Source organism: Vombatus ursinus, unplaced genomic scaffold (genome assembly GCF_900497805.2).
Source record: "Vombatus ursinus unplaced genomic scaffold, bare-nosed wombat genome assembly UNPS02000582.1, whole genome shotgun sequence".
In the NCBI taxonomy this organism is placed as follows: domain Eukaryota; kingdom Metazoa; phylum Chordata; class Mammalia; order Diprotodontia; family Vombatidae; genus Vombatus; species Vombatus ursinus.
Window position 1 is genome coordinate 33,386,974 of NW_020940360.1, and position 27,246 is coordinate 33,414,219.

Consider the following 27,246-nt stretch of genomic DNA (forward strand, 5'->3'; position numbering starts at 1 on the left):
CATCCTGAGGCAGAGGGAAGGGATGATAAATAAATCTGAGTATCTGAAGCCAGCAGGAAAAATTGGAGACTTGCCCTTCATGAATCTAAAGAGTGTTTCCAACAGAGTGTCTGTCTATTAATGGATCTTTTGCATCATTGTTTCTCTGAATTGAAGAATTCCTTGCTGGGGGAATAGGACCATTGAAGGAAGTAAAGCATCTGGTTTGTTTTGTAATGAGGAGCAGGAATGCTAGGTCCTTGCTCTTAATAATAAACAAACAGGACATTGTATGCCATCATCACAGGATGTCCTTCCTTCAGCCAGACTAACTTGAACAGGAGGAAAAGACTGACAAGAACTCAGAACCCACTAATCACTATCCCAATACTTCTGCCATTTGTAATACACTCTAAGAAGGATCAATCCATTATGCTCTTTAATGGTGAAATTATGAATGTTTTGTATTTAATTTGGTTATTGAGTTTGAGTCTGGCAGTTTGGACCTGAAAAGAGAAAAGGAGGGAAAGCAAAGAGATTTTTATGTGAATGTACTGATTTCTTCCCATTTCATTATTCCTAAAAGATTTTTAAAGGGGGAAAGTTATGCCGAATGTAAAATCACTTAATTACCTACTTCTTTGGAAGCTTATACAGATAAATACAAGTCTTAAGATGCTTCACAGGAAATGCATGCTTCACAGGAAATTACTCCTGAAATGTATGGCATTATATACTAAAATATTAGACACCCATTTCCCTCCTCCCAGGGACTCCCGCCCACCCCTACGACCTCCAACTCTGTGTGCCCAATGTAAAGTTCTCATTCCTTAACCAGGACTTTTCGTATCAGAACAATAGAAGTTTTAACAGATTTTTTTTTTAATGATTCAAGTGTTTGTAGTACTTTAAGCCTCAGCTAGAAGAAGGGAATAGTTAATGAATTTGTAGCAGAAAGCAGATAATGTCAGCTCTTTCACTTTGAGGTTAAGTGTGTTTCAAGGGGAAGTAAGAAAGTTCCAAGTGAATGGTGAACTTCACGTGTAATAAGAGGAAAACCTATAAAGCCTGAACTATTTGGAAGGGGGGGGGAGGAAATCCCTCTTCTTGATTGGCCTCGACTAAATTTGCAGGTATAGCTCCACCCCCCTGCTTTAGCTTATTGAGTAAATGCTCAGTCTGTTTGGTTAAGCAGACTGCAAGCAGCCCTCCAGTGTTTCGGCGAGGCAAAAGCAGTAAGTGCCGCAGCACCTGTCTGACAGACAGAGTGAGAGAGAAAAAGAAGAGAGAGGCAGGCGAGGGGGGTGCCGAGAGACCGTAGAAAAAAGAGTTAACTCTGGAGGTGTGAGTCAGTCTTGCTCTAAGCCGGCAATTGAAAGGACGAAGAAATGTTTATTGTGTAGAAATGAGTGTGACTTACCTTCGATGTTGGATTTTTGTTTGGAAAAACTTGTGGATACGACCTTGGTAAGAATTTTTTTTTTTCTGTTTCTTTCCTCTTGCGTTGTTTAAACTTTTTTTTCTCCCTGCTTCACCAACGTAGTAGCAGTTGCAAGCAAGTAATACTTTTGCCTTGGTGCACTCACGACTTCAAACATGTTTATTATAAGACCTTTTCTCTCCTCCTTATGAATCATTAACCCTTTCAATTCTGGGTGCAATTGTCAATTCATTGAAGTTTCAGTAGCAGTTCTCTTCTCTCCCCCACCCCCCATAAGATCAAAGAAGAGCAAATATTCGGTGGTGGCTTAATTTTAAAACCTTTACTATTAGTTAATATTTATTTAGCATCATGACTGTACATGCTGGAGCCACCCATAGACAAGCAGGTCTGTTTAAATTTTGAACAATGTAAGGCATATGTCCCAGGTTCTTTTATTGGATGCATTATTATTCCCCCCCATCAGTTATGGCTAAATGAAAGAAGATAAAGTCTGCTTTTAGCATCTTCCATGGGACATTATCTTATTTTGAAAATCAAGTGAGTATTCTCCTTTCTTGCATAGAAATCCTTGATTAGGATTACTGGGTATGATTTTTAATTAAGTCAAGTGTTTGAGACACGTTTTTCCCCTCTTTGTCACCTAGTTTGTATCCTAGTGTAGGAGAGGGTAACTTTTGTGGGGGGAAATAGAGAAGCTACTGACCTCTTATTTGGAAGGAAAGTGCTATTACTGACCTAGAGGGTAAAACAGACTTGGGGAAAGTAGCCCATCACTAGTTGAGGAAGGGCTTACTTAGTCTCTCACTTTTCTATATTTACTATAACTTTCATTACTGTAAATTGAAACACTTGTGACTTCTGAGAATGGAATGAGTGGTCAATATTTTCAACAGAAAGTACTATTTGCAGCCGAGGTGGCTGAAATGAATTCTCCAGGGACAGCTTACTATTGGACAGTTTTGCATTTTTGTTGTGCATTTTCATGGTGGCATGAGATGCCAACAAATCACAGAAACCCCATTTTCCCTTGTCCTGCTTTGGTCCAAATGAGTACACTCCAATGATTTGTGACTAGCTCTTGCTACTAGGATGCTGGCCAAGATGCAGCCTTTTGCTGTCTTCCTTGCTAGAGGATGAAAGGGAACAAGGCAGAAGGGGGAGGATGATGGGGGGGGCAGGTTGTTTTGAAAGTTGTTTGTGCTTTGGAAGCTGGTGGGAAAGTTCAGTCTTCCCCATTTGGAAAAGGCAGGCTGGGTTCCGCTCCTGCAACACGCGCTTTCCATTTTTAGCTTCATTCAGACGCAGACAGCAGCGCCTTCCTCTTCCTCTCCTTGTTTATGACACTTTTTTTTTTTCTCTGAGGCAGCTTTTCCACAGATACTGAGTGGTCTGGTGGCCATGACCCCAGGTTTTCTTGGACACAAGATTGGGAACCCAGAAAGTGGGTTCTGTGCTTTTGAGAGGTAAAGCCAGAAATGGATCTCTGAGCTGATTTGTTTTGATTTTTCCCCAGCGAGGCTGCCTCACTTTTTTTTTTTTTTTTAAACCTAAGCCTAGCATTTGAAAACCCTTCCTCCATTCAGTTCGGGCAATCTCGTTTATACTCCTCTTTTGGCTATTGCTCAACTGTACCAGCTCTTCTACATAGGCTTTTCAAGTGCCACAGACTACTGTATTAGTCACAGTGTCTCAGAGGAAACCACAGAAACTGCAGGACAATGGGGATTAAAGGCTTTTTCCTTCTTTTCCAGGCTGCCACCCAGTGTAGCTCCGATACCGTAAATTTTCCGACTTTGGTAGAGGGGGCAGAGGGAACCATGAAAATGGACATGGAAGATGCTGACATGACTCTGTGGACAGAGGCAGATTTTGAAGAGAAGTGCACATACATTGTGAATGACCACCCCTGGGACTCTGGTGCTGATGGAGGAACTGCCATTCAGGCGGAGGCATCTTTGCCAAGGAATCTGGTTTTCAAATATGCACCGAACTGCAAAGAGGTAAGCCTCTTGTTTTTTTGCTGAAGAAGATTGGCACCTGACAGCCAAATCTCCCATACACTTCTATTGAGGCCCCATAAGTCTGGGAGACTCCTTTGTTAAGTACCTGTAAATAATATAGCCATTTCATTGCATTCTTTTTTTCCCTTGAACTAATTTCTTTCTGTTTCCCCCCCTCCTCCTTCCCCCGTCATGCCAATTAGCAAGCAGTTAAAATCTTCTGGCAAGCTATACTGTGCCTAGAATAGGTATATGCACAGCATGGGGGGTGGGGGGTGAGGTAGACCCCTGAGCCAGGTTTTAAACTGCTGTCAGCAGCCAATGTATCCATTGCCTCTAGCCACTGGATTAAATTGCCTTGGTTGTATAATAGCTCTAAGGGAGGGAAAGAAAAGTCAAGTTTCCTCGGAAAACACTCTAAGTCTTTTCTTTTGTCTCCCTTCAGTTATTAAAGTGCTTTATTCTTTTTAATGAGCTGGCTTTATTAGCTGTGTTTCTAAAATTATTCCCGAAACATTGACGTGTTTATGAACAGGAGGGATGGTATATAAACTGGGAAAAGTGTCCTTTGTCAGGATGACTTAAGAGTTAACCACTGTTTATCTGCCGAAGTTCCTTTGCTCCCTGCTAGACTTGCAAACTCCTGCCCCCCCCCAGCCTCTGAAGTGGGGCTACCCTTTGTTGTTAATTCCAAAAGACTTCCCCAGGACTCTGAAAGGGCAGTTTGATTTGTGTTCACCCAATTTGTGTAACTCTCATAGCCAGGTGTGATGTTCAGCTTAGGTGATCTGAAGAACAACCTCTTTATTTCTGGGGCTTAGGGCTGCCCCTTTTTTACCTGTGCTGCTACTGTGCCCAGATAAATTGACCTTTCTGCTCACCTCCTTTCCCTTATCCCACCCCTACCCCCACCATGTATAAATTATACTACTGTGTCTCGAGAGCAGTGAGAAAGGATTTGTTTGCTTTATGAATGTAGAATTTATTCCTGGGAATATTTATCATAGCCCTGTTAAATCACTTTCTCTTACCCCTAAGAGTAGCATTTAAAGGACCTGGCAACCCTTTTGGGAAAACTTTGTCTCGTGCCTGATTGTGTGTTCCAGAGCTGAATATTTTTTGAGTGGGAGACAAAGCTGTCTAAAAGAGAACTTACTATATTCCTAAGTTCATAGGGTCAGAGTTGGAAACAGGACCTTAGAGTCTGAGTCTAACCCCCTCATTTTACATATGAGGAAACAGAAGTTAAATGACTCGCCCAGAGTTCCACAGCTAGTAAATATCTAAGATAGGATTTGAACTCATGTCTTTAGGACTCTAAGTCCAGCACTAGTTACTTACTGCCTTGTGACTTATTAAAACTAGAGACAGAGGTGTTGGAGAGTTGAAGGGGGGAATTCTACGAACATATTTTGTTAAATACCTCAAGAGACAATGCTGCCTTTTGTACAGTAAATACTATCTCATACTAAATTGCTAGAGATGCCCTGAATCCACCATAGCCTATACATCCCCTTAAAGAAACATTTTTCTAAGTAGAACGTCTTGAGTTACTTGTCATAATTCTATGACAAAAGCTAACTTGACATGTTTCATGAATTGTATAATGTTGGTTTTTGTTGTCGTGGTTTGTGTAAGAAGTGCATCTCCCCTGGCCCCCCCTCCTAATATGAAACTTGACTGAAGTGGATCTCTTTACTAGGGAAGGAGATTGGGGGTGAAAGGTATAGGGCCTCTTCCCTTCTTTTGTTCTCTGGAGTTCTCCATTTTATTCAAAAGGCTGCTAAAGAAACTTTGATCTTGTTCCATACTCTAGTATTCAAGAGAGCTACTTCTCCCTCTCCTTTTAAGTATGCAGGATATTGGTGTGTGCTCTATATTCCACTGTCAGAATTTATACTATTCGGCCTCATTTTAGAACTAGAAGGTACTTTCGAGACCATCCAGTTCAACACCTTCATTTTACAAATGATGAAGCTGAGGTTTAGAGTTAAGTAGTTTGCCCAAGGCTACACACAGCTAATTATTGGCTGAGCCAGGACTAAAACTCGGGTCTCCTAACACTGGCCAGTATTCTTTGCATTATAACATGATTGTCCCTTTGGCCCTCAGCATGATTTTATTTACTTGACTGTAAAGTGTAACTTACCTAGCTCTCCCATACAGCCCAGAACCTATTACTTCAATTGATTTAGGAGAGATTTTAATGCCCTCCAAAGGTGGTTACAGGAGAAGTGAACCTACCTAGGCATCTGTTGTTTACCTTGTCCTCTTCTAGATCACACTTAACAGAAACAAGCAATCTTGGGGGTCCTGGTTGAATCAATCAGGATACAAATTTCATATGCTCTCTTACTTAGCAGCTGACTCTGGAATTTGTACTAGAATGATAGTCTTTGTTAAAAGAAAAATAATTTTCAAAAGATGGAGGGGAATTCATCAAGTTTAAGAACTAACGTTTATGATTAACAATGTGCAGGCTGGCATGAATCAGTTTGTCCTTAGTCATATGTCCCACGGGAATTTTTTGCAAGTAGTTTTAATGTAATTTATAAAGTCCTTTAAATGTTTTTGTTTAAATGGTAGTAGATGTCAAATTACATGTTATTTCTTATTCTGCTGACATACTAGAATTTTTTTCTATTTCCATGACTTTTTTTTTTTCATTATGAATTCACATATATGTCAGCTCCTTTTCTATTTTTTTAAAAATGTTTCTGCTCTTGTCCTTGGTGGTTCTAGATCTTTTTTACCCTAATTACACATTTTAAAGAGTATTCTTGTTTCTTATTTCTACAGCTAAGTTTTTTAACTTCATGTTAAAAAATATATTTATCTCTGTATACTAAATTCTTTACTTGTGTTCTTCCTTTTGTGGAAACTTGGTTGTCGTTCCCTTTAAACAATATTTTATGAGCATTTTTTAAAATGTGAAAATATTAGTTTTGATATTTTATGTCTTTGAAAAACCTAGATTTTGAGTGCTTCTCTTTCAATTAGGGAAGCTCCTGTTCTGGGAAGTCCTAAAGCAATACTGTGATAAAAATCAGTCTGCTATAGGCCTATTTTAGCTGCAGTCCATTATTAACTTAAGCCATCTGAAAAAAGTATCTCACCACAACATGCAATCCTATGTTCTTGGGGATGGTCTTATATTTTGGAGATGATACGGGGAGGCTGCTACTGTGTTTCCTTTAATACAAAGATAATTAAGGAGGAAACCATCTGAAAACATTTCCTTTCACTCCACCCCTTAAAAAAAAAATCAGATGAATTACAGACTTTAGGTCTTGATCCATCTGTAGAGTCCCAGTCATCACAGTGCAAGCAGTCTTAGGTCCAAAACAGAATTTTAATAGACTGAATCAGTTTTATGGGGAGGGAGGGGGTGAGAGGGAACTAGTAATTTGTGATCTTAATGATTTAGGGTAAGTTTGACCACATCATGAATATACCTGCATAGTACTACTCTGCTTAAATACCATTGTTGTGGGGTTTTGTGTGTTGTTGGATAATGTATATAAAGCACTTTAGAAACGATAAAGTTCTAAATAAATGTATGCTTTTTTTAAAAAAATCTACATAGTCCCTTAAGGGAAAGATTTGCTTTTTGAGAACCCCTTTTTCTCTCCCTGCTGCTATGGAGATGTATTAAATGCCCCCTCTAGCTCAACCTCTCCCAAGTTTTTTAATTGCCTTGATTTTTGTAAAAGAAGAGGCTAAGGAGTCCTGTTTTTTGTCCAGAAGCCACGGGTGTCAGGCTGTGCTTTGTGACCCAGTCCATTGACAGAGACGGATCTTCCAAAATGGTAGAGAGGTCGGTGCTGCTCATAAAGCATCCTGTGGACGGGCTTCTGTAGGGATAGATGAAGCATGCAAGTGTTGAAGCTTTTTGTCTTCTTGCTGATATGTTTATAGAAGGCATGCAGCAGCCTTGCCCCAGCAGTAATTCATTAGGACCCTGGTCAGTTCCAATCATGTTTCCTTCCTGGGTTAGGTGAGCACTAGCCTAAGTGGCCTTTTTAGCACATGGGAATTCATCAGAGAGACAAAGTCTTTGTGCAGCAACTGCCAGTTCTTGGACAGTGAAGGGAGTGTTGAAGGATGCCCATTTTCAGACCAGTTGTAAATCTTGAATCATTATTGTTGCAGAGGAGAATTGTCTGATGAGGTTCTCTGTTTAGAAATCCAATGTTTATTTCATAAGGGGCAAAATTAATAATGTCAAGTTTTATAAACATTGAAGTGCTGTTATCTTACAGGTGATACCTTTGTGATTATAACTAGACAGAAGCTGTCAGGGATTGTTTCCTTTTTGTCTGTGTCCCTCATTCTTAGATTGGTACAAAGTAGGTTCCTAATAAATATCTGTTGATTGCTTGATCTGCTGGTATCGTGAAAATATCCTGTTTTAAAGCTGTAGCTTTCATGCTGGATGAAGGAATCCATCTGACAATACATCTTAATATTACTTCTAAATGTGATAGTTATTTCCTGCCTGTTTAAGAAAAACTTTTAACTTTCTAGCTAATAATAAAATTAATTGGCTTTATGTTATTATGTAAGCACATCTATGTGGGTAGATAAACAAGCCCCATCACTGTATCTTAAACAGGCTTTTGTGAAGATAGAAGTGATATACAATGTGTTCTCGACATGCCGCTTAATCTATACTGTGTCATAATTTAAATTGTGCCTTCTGGTCTCTTCAACTCCACTCTATGGAGCAAAGTTATACCTTCACCACAGGAACATATGAACTTCAAAAAGATATGATGGATCTAACATAAGGCACTTAAAATAAAAATTATTTTCCCTTGTAGTTTTGAGATCTTTAGGTATAAGCTTCATAGGCCTTAGAGCCGAATTACTTTTTACATGTCTGTTGCCTCTCAGCTATATTGTCAACTCCTAAAGGGTAGGAATTATGTTTTATACCTCTTTATGTCACCTACTTAGTACATACGTGTTACTAAGTAAAATTTTTGATTGCCATCTTCCCAATTAAAGAAAAGCAATAATGCTTATGGAAACGAGGTTCTAGCCTGTCACCTTGTATTTGGCCACTGGAAAACTGTATCTAATATTTTCATGATATGGCATGAATTTAACTGATAGAAGATGAGTTTTAATTCTGAAAAACAAGCACCTCATTCTGGTAGATCAAATGGCCACTAGGTGGAAAAGCACTGACCTCAATGTAATGTTGCTTGTTAGTAATCATGCACTGTCTCTCAAGACTGTTTAAAATTATAGTCTCTAGCAGACACAGAAGTTGGTGAACCAGTTGAGTGCCTCTCTTAAAATTACTACTTTAACATGGACATGTTGAAAAATCAGCTGTTAATTATTGGCTGACCAGCAAATGGCATTATTTGCTGTTCCTGTTTGGGCTTTTTAATGCTGTGTTATAATCAGTCAAATATAAGTGTCAGAAGATTTGCTACATCCTAAGAGCCAACATGAATGTTTCCAGGATGCTCTAGACAGTGAGAATTTCACTAGGCATACACAGACAGAATCATAGAATTCCAGGTCCTGAGGTACTTGAGAGATCACTAGTCCAACTTGCTTACTTAACAGGGGAGGAAACTGAGGCCTAGAGGGCCCAAGACTTTACTAATATCTTCCCATCAGTTAGGCTGTAGAGATTACCAATAATAATGAACCTTTATTGAAACGTCAGATAGATGTAAATGAGGGCAGAGGAGGATGAAATGAACATCTGCCTTTTTCAGGCTCTGCCAGAAATGCAGAGAAGCGCCCAAAATAAAACTGGCCCAACAACCTCGTTTCAGCTTGTGTCGGGTATAGGAAATTTTCTGCCCTTGCCTTCCTTCCTTCTCTCCCCCTCACCCCCCATTCGGTGCCAGATGCCTTTAGATGCTTCACTGACTTTTATATCGACTGTTGTGCTCCTAATCACTTGCTGATATGAAATGGACATGAGTAGGCGCCAAAATGTAGGATCTGCCAGAAGTTTGTTGGTCTTGTTTGTGGCGTAGCTGTTTGATTCCGTAGAAGTTTCAGGTTCCTTTTCATTTGAAGTGGGGCTTAATGTATTGCTAGGAATTGCATGGAATAATTGTAACCATACCCAGAAATTTACCATTCTTCATGAACTACCTGTAAATACTTTAGATGAAGCATATAGTTTTGTTCTATTGTTCAGTGTCATTTGACTAGCATAAGACATGAAGGAAGTATCTTGTTCACAGGCCCAAACAGATCACTAAGAAGCATTGTAAAAAAGAAAACTAAAAACATTGTTACATTTTTTTCTTCTCTGTCAATCAATTCTAGTTAGAATTTAGTCCATTCTCCTGGCTACCCTAACAGAGAAGAAAATCAAAGTTGGGGGGCGGGGGGGGATGAAAAATACCCGTAACTCAGCAGAATGTTGTAAGTGACTACTCACAGATGAGTTCTTTTGAATAGTGATGAATTGCTTCCTGATTTGTGGTTGGTGATTCTACCCTACTCAAAAGAAATTTACCATCAAGGAGGAACTGGCGTAATGTGTTTCTTTACCAAAGCCTTTTAGAAATATGGGCTATAGTAGATTTTCAGTCATTTCCTTATCTCAGGATCTTTGGTGGGGGAGGGGCAGGGGGCATATAAAATCTTGTCCCCATGCCGGATCCATAAGATAACTGCTAATGAGATCTCCTGCCACTGTTCTATGGAGAGAAGAGACTGGCTGTCCTATTGCACATTTAGGGAAGAACAATTATTTGAAAAATACTCCTCCATCAGGGAACAGGAAACTATGATGAACTTTATCAGGGATCAGTAGAGTACAACATAGTGAATTTATGGTTTTTAACCCTTTGAAGAACATGATTTTGTTTTCCAAGACTAAAATTTCATTCCTCAAAAATGATATGATATTTAATGGTTTAATAGGTGAGGATTCTGAAGGGAAACATCAGCAGGCTGGAATGGTCTGATCTATTTCTCTGTAATATTGGCTACTTATAACAGAAGATCTTAACCTGGGGTGTCTGAAAATGTTCATATTTAGTTGTTTATAACTGAATTTCAATACAATCAGTTTCCTTTGCCATCCTATATATTTTGTTTTGTTTATTTAAAAACAGTATTCTGAGGTGTCCATGGGCCTCACCAGAGAGTCAGAATCCATGACAAAAAAGGTTAAGAACATCTATTCTAAAATTATTTGGTTCTTATTCTAAAAAACAAGCTGTTATCTTTTCTGTGTGACTCTTAACTCCTCCCACCCCCAAACTGAACAAAGGCTTCTAATTCAACAAGTGAAAATAATTTGAAAATGGAGTTTCATGGCTTTTAAGTTTTTGGAAATACAATTTTATTCAAATAATTATAGTTTGGTATTATTCTCTACTTACTCATTTCTGCCCCATTAGGAGGTTTTCTTTTTTACCTTGTTGTGCTATCCTTTTATGAAAAACCAATTTGGTTGAAATGGGATTGTCATTTTGAAATGTAGGTTATAGGTTGTCTTGTGTTCTTTCTCTTTTAGGTCATTGGAGTAATAAGCAAAGAATACATACCAAAAGGAACACGTTTTGGACCTTTGATAGGTGAAATCTATACCAATGATACAGTTCCCAAGAATGCCAACAGACAATATTTTTGGCGGGTAAGGAAAAATTAAAATTCTATGTTGATTTAATAATTGAAAAAAAGCAAAACTGAAGACTCTAGTTCCCTTCCTGTGTGTGTGTGTGTGTGTGTGTGTGTGTGTCTGTCTGTCTGTGTCTGTGTCTGTCTGTCTGTCTTTCTGCCTGGGTGCTTATGTGCATTTGCTCACCTACAAATGAAACTTTATTCTCCCATGGGTGCACAGAATAAGAATTCTGAGTGGATGTTAAAGTAGCTGAGTAAGTTTCTTGGTCCTCTGGGGGAAAAAAAGCTTGTAGGTGGAGGAAAAGGAGATAACATGGACTATACTTGACTTGAATTTTTGCAACTCATAAGAGCTTCCTGATAGAATGAAACGATTTTGCTACTTGGTTCCACAGTAAATTCATTTGCATTTCTCTTCAAGGAGGGAGTAATGAGTCATTAAGCCTTTCAATTTCAGATATTCTTGAATTCTTACCAAAACTTTAATTAATTGGATAAACTCAAATCAATGAATTATATAATCTTGAAAACAAAACTTTTTCATTCGGAAGGGTGGAAAGGCTAGTATGGAGAGGGGGACAAGGGAAGGAGTGGTTCTTTAAAATAAATATGCCGTAATTTTGATTCAATTGTAATCTGGATTTCAATTCATCAAGTTTATTGGAATGCATACATTCTTATGACCATATGCATCATTTAGAATATTTCCATAAAGTCCCTGAAGACTTTGAAACCTGACCTAGAATATTTAGATAAAAAGATATTTTAAGGCAGTCTGGGTATACTAAGAACCCTGAATCACAGGAAAAAAAATTATTGGGTTCCTTTCCTCAATCTACCACTGTTTATTTTGTGATTTCAGTTTCTCACACTTAGGAAGACCCATAAACCCATCACAACTTTTTCTTGAAGGAATGCTGTGATGATTAGGAGGGAAATCTTTTCTTAGGCATTTTTAATTCTTCTAAGGAAAAAGTTACTATGACTAAAAAGTAATGTTTTTAATTACTGATCTATAGGATATTTATCAGGCTCCTGGTTTGTTGTTTTTTTTTTTTTAATTCATTTTCCTCTCTCATCCTATCTTTAATGTAAAACCACAATGTAGGGTTAAGGAAGCTGTGAATTCAAGAATCTTTTCTCAGGTTGTTCTTGAGAAATAGGTTAGGTCTTACTCACCTAAGAATTTTTCTCTTTTTCCTTTTTTTTTTTTTTTTACATCTTATTCTCTCTCACTAACTTTAAGTTGTCTCCAATTTCTATTTTCACTTTGAACAAAAGATGGTATTTAAATTGTCTTCCCAAAATATAAGCAATGTGTTGATATATTTTAAATCCAAAATTATTTAAGTACTCACAGTTTATGTATACATGTACGTGTGTGTGTGTGTGTGTGTGTGTGTGTGTGTGTGTGTGTGTGTTCACACAGGCTACAAGCTTTTCCTAGAAAAAAAAGTGGGTGGGTTCATTTGAGTTTATTGCCAGTAAGTCCCTCTTCAGTTAAAAGCAAGCCATGGAGGTGTATAATTTCCTGGAGAGTGACTAAGTCTTCAATTAAGACCATTCAATGTATAAGCCTTTTTTTTTTTTTTTTTTTTTGGCAAAGCTATCTTGAAAAAGGCAACAACGGCACCTTAGTTCTTGCATCTCTCTGAAAATTCCCTAAGTCAGTAAGCCTCCATTGTCCCCCAAAGATGTTCTTTCCAACTAAGGATTTGGATCAGGCTTGCACATGAAAAGGAAATTGTCGGAGATAACTTCCCACATATTATAAAAACTGTCCTGCTTTTGCTGGCAGGGATAGGAACATCTGCTGTATGAAGAAAAAAAGTTCCATGCAAATTACATAGTCAAAGAGGAGAAGGGATGTTAGAGTTGAGTAAACCACAGAGTGACATTATTTCTTGTAACTGTACTGTGAGTCAGCACATTTTTAATCTTCATGATAATATATGGAAACACAAGATAGGGATAGGCATTCGTTTTAGCATTTGCTTTTATTTTATATTTTTGCGGGTGTGAGCCTGTGACTTCATGGCATCGTCATCTACCTTTTTAAATGAGGGTACAGTAAATTGGGGAAAGCTGACTGGAAGGTGCATCGCCCTTAGCTTTAGAAAGCAGCTTCCGCCCGAAGCAAAGAGTGCAGAGCAATGGAACCCCATGTTCCTGGAAGTTTGCACATCAGAGTAAACAAACTTGAAGACTCCTCTTGATAGCAGAATTCACCCAGCCCTGTTCCATTTTCTCATAACAAAACACACCGCAAAATCTCTCACAAGCTTCTTTGATGAAGCCACATGTATTTCCCCCTTCACAATTTACAGGAAGTTACTCTTAAAAGAAAGTGATTCTGGTGTTTACTGCCTGTGTTAAAGGGACAGAGTTCCCTTTTTATTTTTGATAGCGTTGGAGAGACATAAGAAAGGCTTTATAGACAGGGTGTGTGAGTAAGAATCAAGCAATAGTCAGCTTGCCCCATGGATACTCTTGGACTATGCACAGGATGAGGCTTCCTGGAGACCACACACCACAGATCATCACGTATTGGTTGCCAAAGAAAATCTGGTGAGATGAGGGAGAGGGAAGGGGCATCTCTAATAGGAATGCCCTATGGAAAAATGAGAGGTTTACGTAGAAGGTTTGAGTGGCTGACTTGAGCAAGTGAGCTGCTTTGAGTTTGCTTTCTTGTTCTTGTTCTTAACCCACTACTCTTTAGTATAATCACAATACATCTATTAATTACTCTGACTGGCGCTGGAAAAAGCTTTCAATTTTTTCATCCTACTTTTCCTTCAACAAATCGCATTTTTTTTTCTTCTCCAGCTGATGAGGAAAAGTGTGTGGTGATTTATAGGATTATCCCTTATAAAAGCAATAGGGCTTCCTTTCTTCCTGTCCCCCCTTTCCCCCCCCCCTTTTTTTTGTTTAAAAGAAAAGTACAGGTCCAAACATGTCCACTGAGAGGAAAAGTGACTTCTGTGTAGTAGACTGTCAAATTTTGGCTTCTGTCCAGGTCTTCACTTTGTTATGGCAGGTGAAGTTCACCTTTGCCCCACCCAGTGTTTCCACAAAAAGGCAAGGTTCCAAGTATTCATATGAGCAAGTGTTACTTTAGGACTTGTGGGGGGGTGGAGGATGTTTGCATAGTTTAAGCCTTTGGGCGGGGGTGGTTGGAAACTGCAAGTAAAGAAAGAGAGGCCCATAGAAAGAGCTGAGAACAGAACCAGCAGAACATTGTACACAGTAACAGCAATATTGTTCGATGAAAAACTGAATGACTTAGCTATTCTCAGCGATACAGTGATCCAAGACAATCCCGAAGGACTAATGATGAAGCTTACTATCCGCCTCCAGAGAAAGAACTGATATTCATTGAGTATTGACTGAAACATGCTATTTTTCACTTTTTTTTTCTTTTATTCGAGTCTTGTACAAAATGACTAATATGGAAATGTTTTACATAATTGCACATATATACCTTATATCTGACTGCTTACTGTGAGGGGGGAGATTGATAGAATTTGGGGCTCAAAATTTTTAATAAAAATTTTTGTTTTAAATTGAAAGAAAAGAAAAAAAAAGCTGAGGCTCGGGTTTGACACAGCCCGCTCTTACACCTGGGTGACTCAAAGTCAGCACACAATCAGAACTGGAGTTAGGAGTATTACTCATTTGCCATTCTAACGCTTTTAAGAGCGCTCTGAGACTCAGAGGCAGCCCAGCCCCTTCCTTCCATGAAACTGTGTTTCGGTCTTGGTTTTTTTTTCCTCAGCATTACAAATTAACCAAATGGAAAAGGTAAAGAGAGAGAGAAATGCCACCTCTCACTGGTAACTCCCTTATTCGGCTAAATCTAGAATTCTCTGATTTTATTGAACTTTGTAACGAGAGAGTTGGGGAAGGGGAAGCACAGGTCGGTCTCTTCACTTCGTCTCCATGCTTGTGTTGTGCCAAAGGAAGGGAGAATTAAATAAGCTGCTGTCGTTTCAGGAATTTTTTTCCAATGGTGCTGTTTTCTGTTTTCCTCCAGATCTATTCTAATGGGGAGCTTCATCACTTCATCGATGGCTTTAATGAGGAGAAAAGCAACTGGATGCGTTATGTGAACCCTGCTCACTCCGTTCAGGAGCAGAATTTGGCTGCCTGTCAGAATGGAATGAACATCTATTTCTACACTATTAAGCCAATCCCTGCCAACCAGGAACTTCTTGTGTGGTATTGTCGGGACTTTGCAGAAAGACTCCACTATCCTCCCTCTGGAGAGCTGATGAGGATGGACCTCAGTAAGTGGATTACAATTAAAAAAAAAAAAAGAATGCTAGTAATGTCTATTCTGTCTGTACGATCTGATAATATGGTGGTTAATTATATGGCTGTATCAACTGTTGTGCCAGGGTAGGTAGTTTGGATCAGAAAGAGGGGAATTGCTTCCTTCTTTTTCCTTCCTTTGCCTTCTCTCTTTTTACATTCCATTTGCCCCTATCCTAGGGGCACTTTTTAAAATTTTAAGCATTGCTTCTTGAGAACTGAATTTATAAAGCTGTAAAGACTTAGAATTGGCAGCACTTAGAAAAAAAGGATGAGAGTACGACAGGCCTGAAACCATTGAACGAATCAGGTAGTGTTGCCTCTTTGTGCTGCTTCGAAATGGATCTCATACTGTACCAAGTCAACTGCCAACTACAAAACCACCATCAGTCAAGACATAGCATAAGAATAAATACTCTATGCTATCCCAGGCTTTTTCTAGAAACAATAAGCAATTAGCTCTCCTGACAAACTATTCTAAGTGGATGTTTTGAAGATTTCACATCTAACTTCCTTCCTTATGGTAAAATCTAATTATCTGATCTCTTAATCTGTTTGACAGTAGCTGCATATCACTTTATCTAACAAATTCTCAGTTCCTCAGTCAGGTTTATAGTATAGGCTTTCACTTTTTTATTTAGGTAAAATTATCTGGCCTGGACCTGGTAACCCCCTTCTGCCCCTACCTGCTACAAAAGGTCTTACTTGTGTAAGTGTTTTGGGCAATTTTTGGGTAGTCTTCCAATAGGTGAGAAAATTCTTAATCTTTTGTTGTGTGATGAAACCCACAGAAATCTGCCATTTTTTTTTAACAGCAAAATATTTGTCATTTTGCTTCCTAAACCAGACAGAGCCAGTTAATTTCAAGGATAGATCATGTCCCTGACTCATTTGGATTTGACTTTTCATTTTCTTTTTTAATGAGAAATGTCAACAAAACTTAACCATGGTATGGTTTTCAAGTCAGAGTATTGGGTTTGTTTAGATGAAAATCCTGGCTTTGCCCCTCCTAGGTGTGTGATCTTGGGTCTGTGAAACTTAACTTTGCTGGGCCTCAGTGTCCTTATCGTTTAATATAGGTGGCTAATCTCAGTAACTTCTAAGACACTTTCCATCTCTCAGTATATGATCCTGTGAAATCATATTCTTGCTTTTGGGACACAAATGCACAAACTAGCTAATTCTAGGAGCTGATCTTCATTAGAGATAAATTACTAACTATACTACTTAAATGAAGTTTCTGTCATGAGTATGTCAATGTAATTCTTGAGAATGTATAAAATTAGGCTGATTTTTGGAATAAAAAAGTTTAAAGCATCTCCATTTTACTTTCAAGTATCATCCCACTCATTTAGATGGGTCTTCTGTGAGTTTCATATTGTCATGTCCCTGTTTGTTTGTTTGTTTGTTTGTTTGTTTTTTCAGGTAGGCTAGGGTATAGAATGTTCAGAAATAATTCAGTTCTCAACACTGAACCTCTGAAGAGTAATTTAGTTTTGCTTGTTCCTCTGACAATTACTCAGAATTAATTTCTCACTCCTTGCTAATGTGTAATTCCTTAACCTTTGTAAGCCTTTCACATACAATTCAGGATCCTCTTATTTCAGTGGGCAAGAGTGAGTAAATCTCAGAACATTTGGATAGAAACACCAGTGGGATTCTTGCATCTTTGTAATCATTGGTTAAGTCAGAGCAGTTCTAATGACTTGTTTAAAAAAAAAAAAAAACCCACCAGGCCTCTCTTCCTGAGTCACTGGTTCTTTTTCCTGCTTTTCTTTTCTACTTTGCCAAGTGAGAAAGTTTTCCTCTAAAATGAAATAATTTCCTCTTGCATCTTGAAATTGTCAAGATACACACAGCATTTTCAGATTCGTGTTATCAGACAGAATCCATTATTTTGTTAGAAATGCCTTTACTGTCTCTCAGGACCTTTTGTTTAAGTAGATCCTTTTTCTCTAGGTCCTCCTATACAATAGAAGAATGACATTTTCAGGTATCACTTTCCATTGAGGTTCAGAGCAGCTGTTGTTTAGCAGTTTTTGAGTTATGACAACTAGTCACCCTCTGCAGAGGGTTCTTATTGCCTGTTGTGAAATCAGTTGTCTTAGGTGTGGTGGTTGATGATTGAGACTGTTGATCAGGAAAATTTCCACTATTTCATCAGTCCTAATAAGTAGATTATGCTTCTGACTCTAGTGAGCTGTATTCAGTTTCCACACTTAAAGCACAATGCATGTTTGTGCCAGACTCCCACCGGGGGCTTGCAGGATATTAGTGGATAATAATGATGATTTAATTAATAGAGATCGAGAGGGTAGAAAAAAAATGAGCTTTGATAGGGTAATAGCTAGATTTAAAAATCTTAGTTATTGAATTTTTTTTTCCTTTTTAGAAGAGAGAACGTGATTTTAAACGTGAATCAGAATGAAGATTAATTTATGCCCCTCCTTCTTTGCTCCCGCCCAGGGGGGAAAAAGTTATTTGGCACATACACAAAAAAAGAGGAGACATAGACCCATCTAGAAAATAGATGACCAAATTATAGACTTCTAAATGTTAGTTTGCTTTCTCAGTTTCAGTTGAAAACATGCTTTATTTTACCTTCTGCAGAACTTCTAGGTTCTCTTGCTTTTAACCTTAGAGGCTCTTATTATAGACTGAAAATGTGAATCGGCATAATTAAGCCATTGAAGGCCTCCAGGAGCATTTTACTCTTGAAATGACTTCGGTCCGCCTACAGCCATTTAAGATTTAAGAACAAAACATCTTTTTTTTTTCTTAATTCTTTTTTTTAATGTTAAGTTGTTACTGAGTGGAAGAATTAGAAATAACAGAACTACTGATTACTCAGCAGGTGCTGAAGGATAATTTACCATGTATGAATACACAAATGTACATGTTTTTTGTTTTTAATTTTCCCTTCAAAAATACTCCCATAGAACATTCTAATTAGGCTCTTGTCCTAGGTTGAAGCAGCCTTTTCCAGGCATGGTTTTCTAAAGTTCTGATATTGATAAATATTAGTAACTTTGGGGTTTGGAAACTAGGGAAGTAAAAAATATTCCAGTCTTACATATTGACTTTCTGAACAATCAGGATTCTTGGTAAGGGTTTTTTTTTTTTCCTTCTTTTTTGCCAAGGTGGAAAAATTGTTCTAATTAGTAAGCATCTGTTATGTGCTCCATAGAATAGGAATAGCATAAAATGATACTTTACAAAAGAAAATTTTCACTTATCTTTTTCATGGGATTTTTATTGCTTGGAATGAACTCAGTATTCGAATCCAATTTTCTTTCAAGGGTTCTGAAAAAAGTATAACTCTTCCACCTGCGTAATGATCATGAAACTGGTTTTGTTTTAGTTTATTAAGTTAGTAATGATGTATACTCAGTAGTCACAATTGAGGATATAATAGAAAACTGAGTGCCATGAAAACTAGGAAGTACTGTGGACTGGTTTCATCTGACATCTTGATGTAGTCACCTCCATCATACTGAAATTGATCAAGAAGAAGGGCTTCTTGAGATCCCTGGAGAAAATTATGGCAATTAAATTTGATCTGTCAAGTGAAGATGGTAGGTTGTTATACCTGTACCTTCATTTTGTTAATGAAGGGGTTTGGGGGAATTGTGGTGAATGAGGATGGGAAGTGAGGTAGCCTTTTCTAAGGACTCTTCCCGCCAAGCATTCCACTTCGTCTTAGTTAAATTCCTTTCCTTAGCAGTAAGGAGGCTCCCCTATCAGTTTTCCAGGTTAGCTGTCTCTTCCTCTACCATTTTAGCTTTAAAAAACAAAAGTGACAATTTGAACTTCCTGCCTCCCAGGCCCCACTGAAAGACTGATATTGGTCTGATAAGGTGATATTTATTTTGGTCTAGTGGCTTCAGAAACCCTTGTCCCTCCGCAGGCTTTCTATCAATCCCCACTGATCAGCACCTTTCCTGATAAGTGTCCCTCTCCCTGTTTATTCTGGGCTGCCTGCTCAGTAAGGAGCAACTGATAATAGCTAGTTGAGATAACATTCTCCAAGGGATTCTTTAAGATGGAAGAGAATTTTTCTTCAACCTGGTGGCCTGGAGTGTACTGATTTAGAAAGTAAAGTTTCTAGCATTCTGTATCGTTAATTTCTGGGCCTACCAGATTTTCAAGTATGACATTGACTTTTTTTTTTCCCTCAGATAAATGAAGCAGATAGTTTTTTAAAAGTTATTTTCCCAAATGTTTCTTTAGTTATACTTTTTGAAAGCTTATCCTTTTAAAGACTGTTAGAAAAATGGTGGTACCCAATCAGATGTCATCAAACTCTGTTTTTAAACTCTGGAAGATTAGACTGAAGCACATCTCCGTGCTATTCCTGGAGGTCATTCTGTTTTCTTTGCTTTGTGTGTTCCCATTTATAGCTTTCCACATCGTAGTTGCTTTGTAGATGGTGGTACGATATTGCCGATAGTGGTCAGGGATCCATAGCTCAAACGAAAGGTTTCCAAGTGCAGATTTTTAGTGTTTCGAGTCTGATGTAAGTTGGGGTAGACTCAGTCCCATGAATTTGGTTTTCTTTGCCTCGACCTGTACTGTGTCTATATTGCCTTGTGCAGGACTTTGGTATTTTATAACTCTTCCTCTTTGTTGTTCATCTTCTTAAATAGTCTATTTACTGAGTAATGCTATGCTTACTGGTGTAGAATACCTGATCTTAGGGGGGAAAAAAAGGCTTTCATCTGAGCTGCTTATGTTTTCTTTGGGACTGTAAGTAATTGAACTGGCTGGTGGAGCACATGTTGTGGTTTGGCAAAGGTTAATCTGTCACGCCTTATGATTCCAGGGGACGATATTTTTGGGAGCCGAGTTTTACTGGGCAAAACCTGGCTAAATTTTCATATTGTGAACAAGTGGTTTGAGGAGGGCATTGACTGGATGTTTTCCTTTAGTTTACTGATTCACCTACACATCGGCATTTATTTAATCAAATTCATATTTTAAAAAATTGATGTAAAATTAATGACTGCTGCTCAAAACAGTTTTAATCTGACTGATCTAGCTCATTGTGCATGCTAATTTCCTTTAGGTGAACTGTGAACCATCAGTATGACTATTTTATTAGCTTCTGACACCTCGTGGTATTTTTCCACCCCATTTTAATAGAAGCTATCTGTTCTGGCAAGTTTGATCTTTTGCTTGAATAGCACTTTTCACATTCTATGTTCTTTAACAATGGAAACAAAATAATCCAAACAATAACCCTTTATGATAGATGATAGATAAGTACTCTCTCTTTCCCCATTTTGAAGAGGAAAGAAATGAGATATAGTAAGTTTTTGATGGTTTGCCTAGAGCCATCTCCAGAGGGGATAGCCAAACCCCTGAATAAGTCCCCAGAACATTCATCCTTGGAGTATATGTCGGTGGTCCCTCTCCTTTGACTCAGTTTTCTCAGGCAAGCTGTGTGGCACACAAAAAATCTCAAAACAGGAAAGTTCTCTCCACTTTAGCAATGGTGTGCCATTTTCTCACATCCGTTTAAGTAATTGTGTATTCTTCTTTATTTCAGTTCAAACACACATCAGTCCAAAGCAACAGAGTGCTGAGAAAAATGAACTTTGCCCCAAAAGTGTCCCAAAGAGAGAGCACAGTGTGAAAGAAATTCTGAAACATGATTCCAGCCATTCAAAAGGAAAGAGCTTCTTCCATGCTAACATTTCACCCATCACTCCAGAAAAGGACATGGATGACCTGAGGAAAAACTGCAGCCCCGAAAGGCCCATCTGCCCGCGGGTTATCTACCCAATCCGAGTTCCCCATGCAGAAGACTTGTTGAAAGCTTCTCTGACCTACAGGATGGAGAGACCTACTTACATCACTCACTCCCCCATCCCATCATCCACCACTCCTAGCCCCTCAGCAGTAAGCAGCCCAGACCAAAGTCTGAAAAGCTCCAGCCCTCACGGGAGCCTGGGGGACACAGTTTCACCTTTGGCGCCCATTTCTCAAGAACATCGAGACTCTTACCCTTACTTGAATACACACTATGGCACAGAAGGATTGGGGTCTTACCCTGGCTATATACCACCGAGTCATCTCTCTCCAGCTTTCTTCCCCTCTTATAATGCTCATTATCCCAAGTTACTTTTACCTCCATATGGTATGAGCTGTAATAGCCTGAGTACTGTGAACAATATAAATGGCATCAATAACTTCAATCTCTTCCCAAGGTTATATCCAGTCTATGGTAACATCCTCAGTGGAGGAGGCAACTTGCCTCATACCATGTTCAACTCAGCTACTCTTCCAAATTCATTGCCCTCCGAAGGATCCCGGAGATTGCTACAACCAGAGCACCCCAGAGATGTTCTCGTACCTGCACCCCACAGTGCCTTTTCTATCACCAGTGCAGCCACCAGCATGAAAGACAAGCCATGTAGCCCAACGAGTGGGTCCCCGACTGCTGGGACAGCTGCCACGTCTGAACACATGATACAACCTAAAGCTACCTCAGCGATGTTGGCAGCCAACAGCAGTGAAGAAGCCATGAATCTCATTAAAAGTAAGAGAAATATGACTGGTTACAAAACACTTCCATATCCACTGAAGAAACAGAATGGAAAGATTAAGTACGAGTGTAATGTTTGTTCTAAGACTTTTGGGCAACTCTCAAACCTGAAGGTAGGTATTGAAAATCAAATTATTGACTTATGTTCGGGCGCATATACATACATGCATGCACACATGTAGTTTTGTATTTCCCTGTCTTTTTATAAAAGGTCATGTTTTTACAACTGTGTGGAAAAAGTTCTGTGACCAGAATTTTAGTCTGGGTCCCACCACTCACTATACAGCTGGGTAACCTTGGGTCAAGTCCATTTCACCCTTGTATATCTCAGTTTTTAAATTTTTAAAATGGGGATAATACTTGTATGAATATCTACCCCTAGGGTCGTTGTGAAGATTGTACTTCGTGAATTGTGGCACCATAAATATGAGTTACTATTGTTGTTGTTATCATTATGATTCGACAATAACAACTTTGCTTTTAGGAGTAGTGAAAAGAATCTCCTTCATTTGTTCTCTTGAGACATTTGTATCTTAGATGTTTCCAACCAAAAGGCTCAAAGACACTGTGGTCTTAAAAGTCACTAAACTGTGCATACCCTTTGACTCAGCCATACCACCTATACTCCAAAGACATCAAAGAAAGATGAAAAGGACTCACATTGTACAAAAATGTTTGTAGCAGTTCTTTTCGTAATAGCTCAAACTAGTGACTAAAGAGGGTGCACACATATTGGGAAATGTCTAAACAAAGTATGATACATGGATGTAATGGAGTATTATTCTGTGAGAGATGAGAAAATGAGCACTTTCTAACATCACTGGGAAGGCTTATATAAATTGACGCAAAATGAAGTGAACAGGGGGCAGCTAGATGGCGCAGTGGATAGAGCACCAGACCTGAATTCAGAAGGAACCTGGGTTCAAATCCAGCCTCAGACACATAACACTTACTAGCTGTGTGACCCTGGGCAAGTCACTTAACCCCATTGCCTAGCTTAAAAAAAAAATGAAGTGAACAGAACCAACAGGACATTTGATAAAATAGCACCATTATTACAAAGAAACAACACGATCCTAATGTTGGTTTGAAACTGAAGCAACATTTTGCTCTTTGTTCTTAGGTCCACCTCAGAGTGCACAGTGGAGAGCGACCGTTCAAATGTCAAACTTGCAATAAGGGCTTCACTCAACTTGCCCACCTGCAGAAACACTACCTGGTCCACACTGGAGAAAAGCCTCATGAATGTCAGGTGGGTAAACTCCTTCTGGGGAAAATGTTTAAACTGGTTGGAAATCTGCCCAACCAGTTCCTAGCATGCCCAGTAGAGTCTGTAGTTTAATGCCAAAATAGGTAGTTCCTCTTAAACCCTGATTCATTGCTGCAGTGTGCTATATCCTATCCCATAATCTGCAAGCGAACCGGCAGACATAGTGTCCAGTGGGTGGAAGAGGGACAGGAAAATGAGCCACCGCCTCCTGTGGATTATGCCCACACAGCCCTATTTGCTTAATAGCCTTCATGTTGCTTCTCACCTCCCAAGTTGTTGCAGGCTGTCTCTGAGCTTAACCCCTCTCGTTTGCACCTTTTAATCTTCTGATGTTCTTGTCTCCTCTCCCGTCTGTCCTTAAATGTAGGTTTGTCACAAGCGATTCAGCAGCACCAGCAATCTTAAGACTCACCTGCGACTTCACTCTGGAGAGAAACCATACCAGTGTAAACTGTGCCCAGCCAAGTTCACCCAGTTTGTACATCTGAAGCTCCACAAGCGTCTACACACCCGGGAGAGGCCACACAAGTGTGCTCAGTGCCACAAGAGCTACATCCACCTCTGTAGTCTCAAGGTGCACCTAAATGGCTATTGCCCCCTAGATCCAACTTCTGGCCTGTCCATGGAGGACCTGACCCGAATCAATGAAGAAATAGAGAAGTTTGACATCAGTGACAATGCAGACCGACTAGAAGACGCAGAGGATGGGACTGATATGACCTCTGTGGTGGAGAAAGAGATCCTGGCTTTGCTCAGAAGAGAGATGGAAGGAGCCAACCTGAAAATGTCTTTGCAAAGGAGCATGGGAAACGGACTAATCTCCTCAGGGTGTAACTTTTACGAGTCATCAGACCCATCCCTTATGAAGTTGCCTCACAGTCACCCACTACCTCTGTTACCTGTAAAGGTCAAACAAGAAACAGTTGAACCAATGGATCCTTAAGACTTTCAGGAAATGAAAGAAGTGATTTATATATGTATATATACATATATATATATAAATAATTTTAATTTATGACTTGGCGAGTCGGGGTGCCTGTAGCAAATTGTTTATACGTTGATTCCAATGCTGCAAAGCTTTCCTGACATCACAGATGAGTTCCCTCGCTTTTTTTCCAATTCAAAGAAGGAACTCTGAAGTTATTGTAATCTCAGGGTATAAAGAAAAAAAGACTCTTATATGTATACGTATTATATATACATACATACATATATATATATTTGACTGTGTTTTGAATATGTTTGTAAGTATGTTTGAGTAGCCTTTCCCATTACTAAGACAATCTCCTATCTATAATTATTTTTCAATGATAGTACTTTATAATTTATTATACAACTTATCATTCTAAAAGCAATAATTAGAAAATGTTTACAATGACTGGAAAAATCATTGTAATTTGAGTATAAATGTTTATTTTTTTTTTTGTCTTGTGGCCATTCTTTGTAGATAATTTCTGCACATCTGTCTAAATTAAGGTGAAGTTTAGATTGGAAAAACAAAAATACATTACTTCAGTCAATATGCCTACACTAAAGGTTTGAAAATGAGGTTTTGTATTGCCAAAGGTGGATATGTTGAATCATACTTGAGATCATTTAGTTTGAACAACATTGTGTAACTAGGGGGTAGATGTGCAGAATTACCCAATAATAATTTGGATAATGGCAATATGGAAAGGAATCCTATGCCTGCCTCTCTGTAGGTAGTCCAGACATTTTTTCCCTACTTAACAGCTCTACCCAGAAAGGTAACATGACAAGAAGGCTATGCCAACCTGACTTTTATACCAATGAAAGGGGTGGTGGTTGTTGGTTGGTTGGTTGAGTTTGTATTTTGGTTTTTTTTTTGCTTTTTTTTTTCTAAAAGCAATACAGAAGCCCAAAGTCACCCCAAAGATCCATCATAAACTGCCATATAATTTTGCCATCCCAGTGTAGCAACCGAAAATGTGAAGATGATCAAATGCCATGTTTAAAGCCACTGTTAAAAGCACAAGTGGTTTTTTTTGTGTATGTTTGTTTTTTCGGGTTATAGTTTGGGATGTTTTGTGTGTATGATGTATGTTTTAATTTCTAGATGTCAGAATTGCACAAAAATGGTGCTTTCCCAGAAAGGATTTTTGGGGTAGAAAGGCTCAGTCCACGTTTTGAAAAACTAAGCAAACAAACAAAAATCAAAACGGGTATTTTCTCATTATCTCTGGGTGGAAGTGGGTGATGAACATTCCTGTTCCAGCACATCAATTTTGTTTTGTTTTCTGTAAGACTCAGATTTTCCTCAGTATTTGCATTTGTACATTTTGTGGTTAATTTAATTGAAGATGAAAAGGGCATTGCAAAGTTATTCAACAACAATTACCTCATTGAGTGTGTCCAGTAGTGCAGGAAATGCTGTTTTATCTAATGCTTTGCTACTTTAGAGAAGAAACCGAGTGTGCACAGAAAACTTAGAATGTGGTGTTTTGTTTTGTTTTGTTTTTAAGTTTCCCTCTGTCTCCTTAAAATTTAAAAATCATCTTACTGAAGGACTGGGGCCAGAAAGGGAAGTGGAGGGTGGGGTTGGGGGTGGAAAGGTAGGGAGAGAACCATGAGTATAGGGTCAATTAAGTACATGTTGTACTCCTTTAATGTGCAAGGCACTGTGGTGAATATATAGATAATGGAGAAAAGTACATGTCTTCAAGGAATTTAAAATCTAGTCAGGGAGACAACATAGTACACATAAAAACATAACTACCAATGGGGCCCTGAAATTCAGGAAAGGGAGAGGACACCACCACACCTCCTACTCTGTAGCAGTGCCACTGACTACACCTGAGTGGTGGGCCAGATGAAGACAATCACAAAGGGGCTATTGCGCATGAGTGTTATTTTATTTTCTCAATTTGCTAAGCCCAAAGATCTCATGTTGGCATTCAAGGTGAAGCAAAGAATGGTGTATATTTATACATTATACCACTATACTATATATGTATATATATTTATGTCACATTGTGAGCCAAACCATGTAATAGAACCTAATTTTCATAAAAGATGAAAATCAAGCCTTTTCAGAGGACTTTGCATCGCACCTGATGACCTCAAACCCCGGATGATGATGTGTTGCGCATTTGAAAGAATGTCAATGTGCATATGTGTATGCTCCCTTTCTGGAGGTTATAAGGTCCAACAATGAAGACCCCAAAACCTTGACAGAAAAAGGAAATAAAAATCCTACCCTACATATGGTAACACCCCAAAGACCAGTGGATATGAATATAATAAATCTATGAGTGTCAGGGACAGCCGAATAGAGCTTTATTTCGTTTTGCCACATCTGAGTTATGTGGTCACACCCAGTGTCAGAAGCAAATCCCATTATTACACCCATTACCACTCAGTGTACATTGTCTTTATGTTCTTATTACTTAATAGGTCTCTGATCAGACCATTTTATAAGTTGTAGGATTTTATGATGGAAATAAAAATGGCTAGTAGGTTGGCAACTAGAAAACAAAACCCAACTTAAGATAACCCAGGGAAGTATGTAAATAAACATTTGCTGGACAAGTTTATATATATATATATATATGTGTGTGTGTGTGTGTGTGTGTATGTATATATATACATGTATACACACATATACATATAAAATCTCTGCCTCTAGGAACAACAAGGCTGACAAATTTAGGTGTAGCAATGTGGTTAAAAAACAGTACTTAAGTGTAGATAAACCAAAGTATCACTACTCTGGACACTGGACACACTTTTCTTCTCCTAAACCCCTTTTCCCTCCCCCTCTTTTTTGGCCTTTAGTGCTTTTGTGTTGAAGTTTTTCGAAGATTTATATACTGCAGCTTTAAAAATTTCGAATTCTCTTTACTGTCCACGGTTCTCCCAACCCTCCCTTGTTTAGGCCTCTTACATGTGAATGTAGCAAACAATCAGAAGTGGTTTTGCTTTTCTCAAAGGGAAAAACTGACCCAAGTTAATCGGCTTTTTACTTTGCTAGAACAACAAACTATCTTATGTTTACGAACCAGTTTACATTGTTATTTATGTACAATTGTCAAAATGTAAATTAAATATAAATGTTCATGCTTTA

General features: G+C 38.6%; 1 protein-coding gene across 4 annotated transcripts; it reads left to right on the forward strand.

The window, feature by feature from the left end:
* The first annotated feature begins 1,171 nt into the window (after positions 1 to 1,171).
* Positions 1,172 to 27,246, forward strand: PRDM1 (PR/SET domain 1). Of its 4 annotated transcripts, none has more exons than XM_027855309.1 (7): positions 1,172 to 1,446; positions 3,175 to 3,423; positions 10,928 to 11,047; positions 15,068 to 15,320; positions 20,894 to 22,005; positions 23,016 to 23,144; positions 23,530 to 27,246. In XM_027855309.1, exons 1-7 carry the CDS (start codon positions 1,405 to 1,407, stop codon positions 24,103 to 24,105), a joined length of 2,481 nt encoding a protein of 826 aa, XP_027711110.1. In that variant the 5' UTR covers positions 1,172 to 1,404; the 3' UTR covers positions 24,106 to 27,246. The 4 variants fall into 4 exon arrangements, with proteins under 4 accessions (XP_027711110.1, XP_027711118.1, XP_027711135.1 ...); XM_027855317.1 differs by lacking the exon at positions 1,172 to 1,446 and adding an exon at positions 2,788 to 2,886; XM_027855334.1 differs by lacking the exons at positions 1,172 to 1,446; positions 3,175 to 3,423; positions 10,928 to 11,047 and adding an exon at positions 13,440 to 13,602.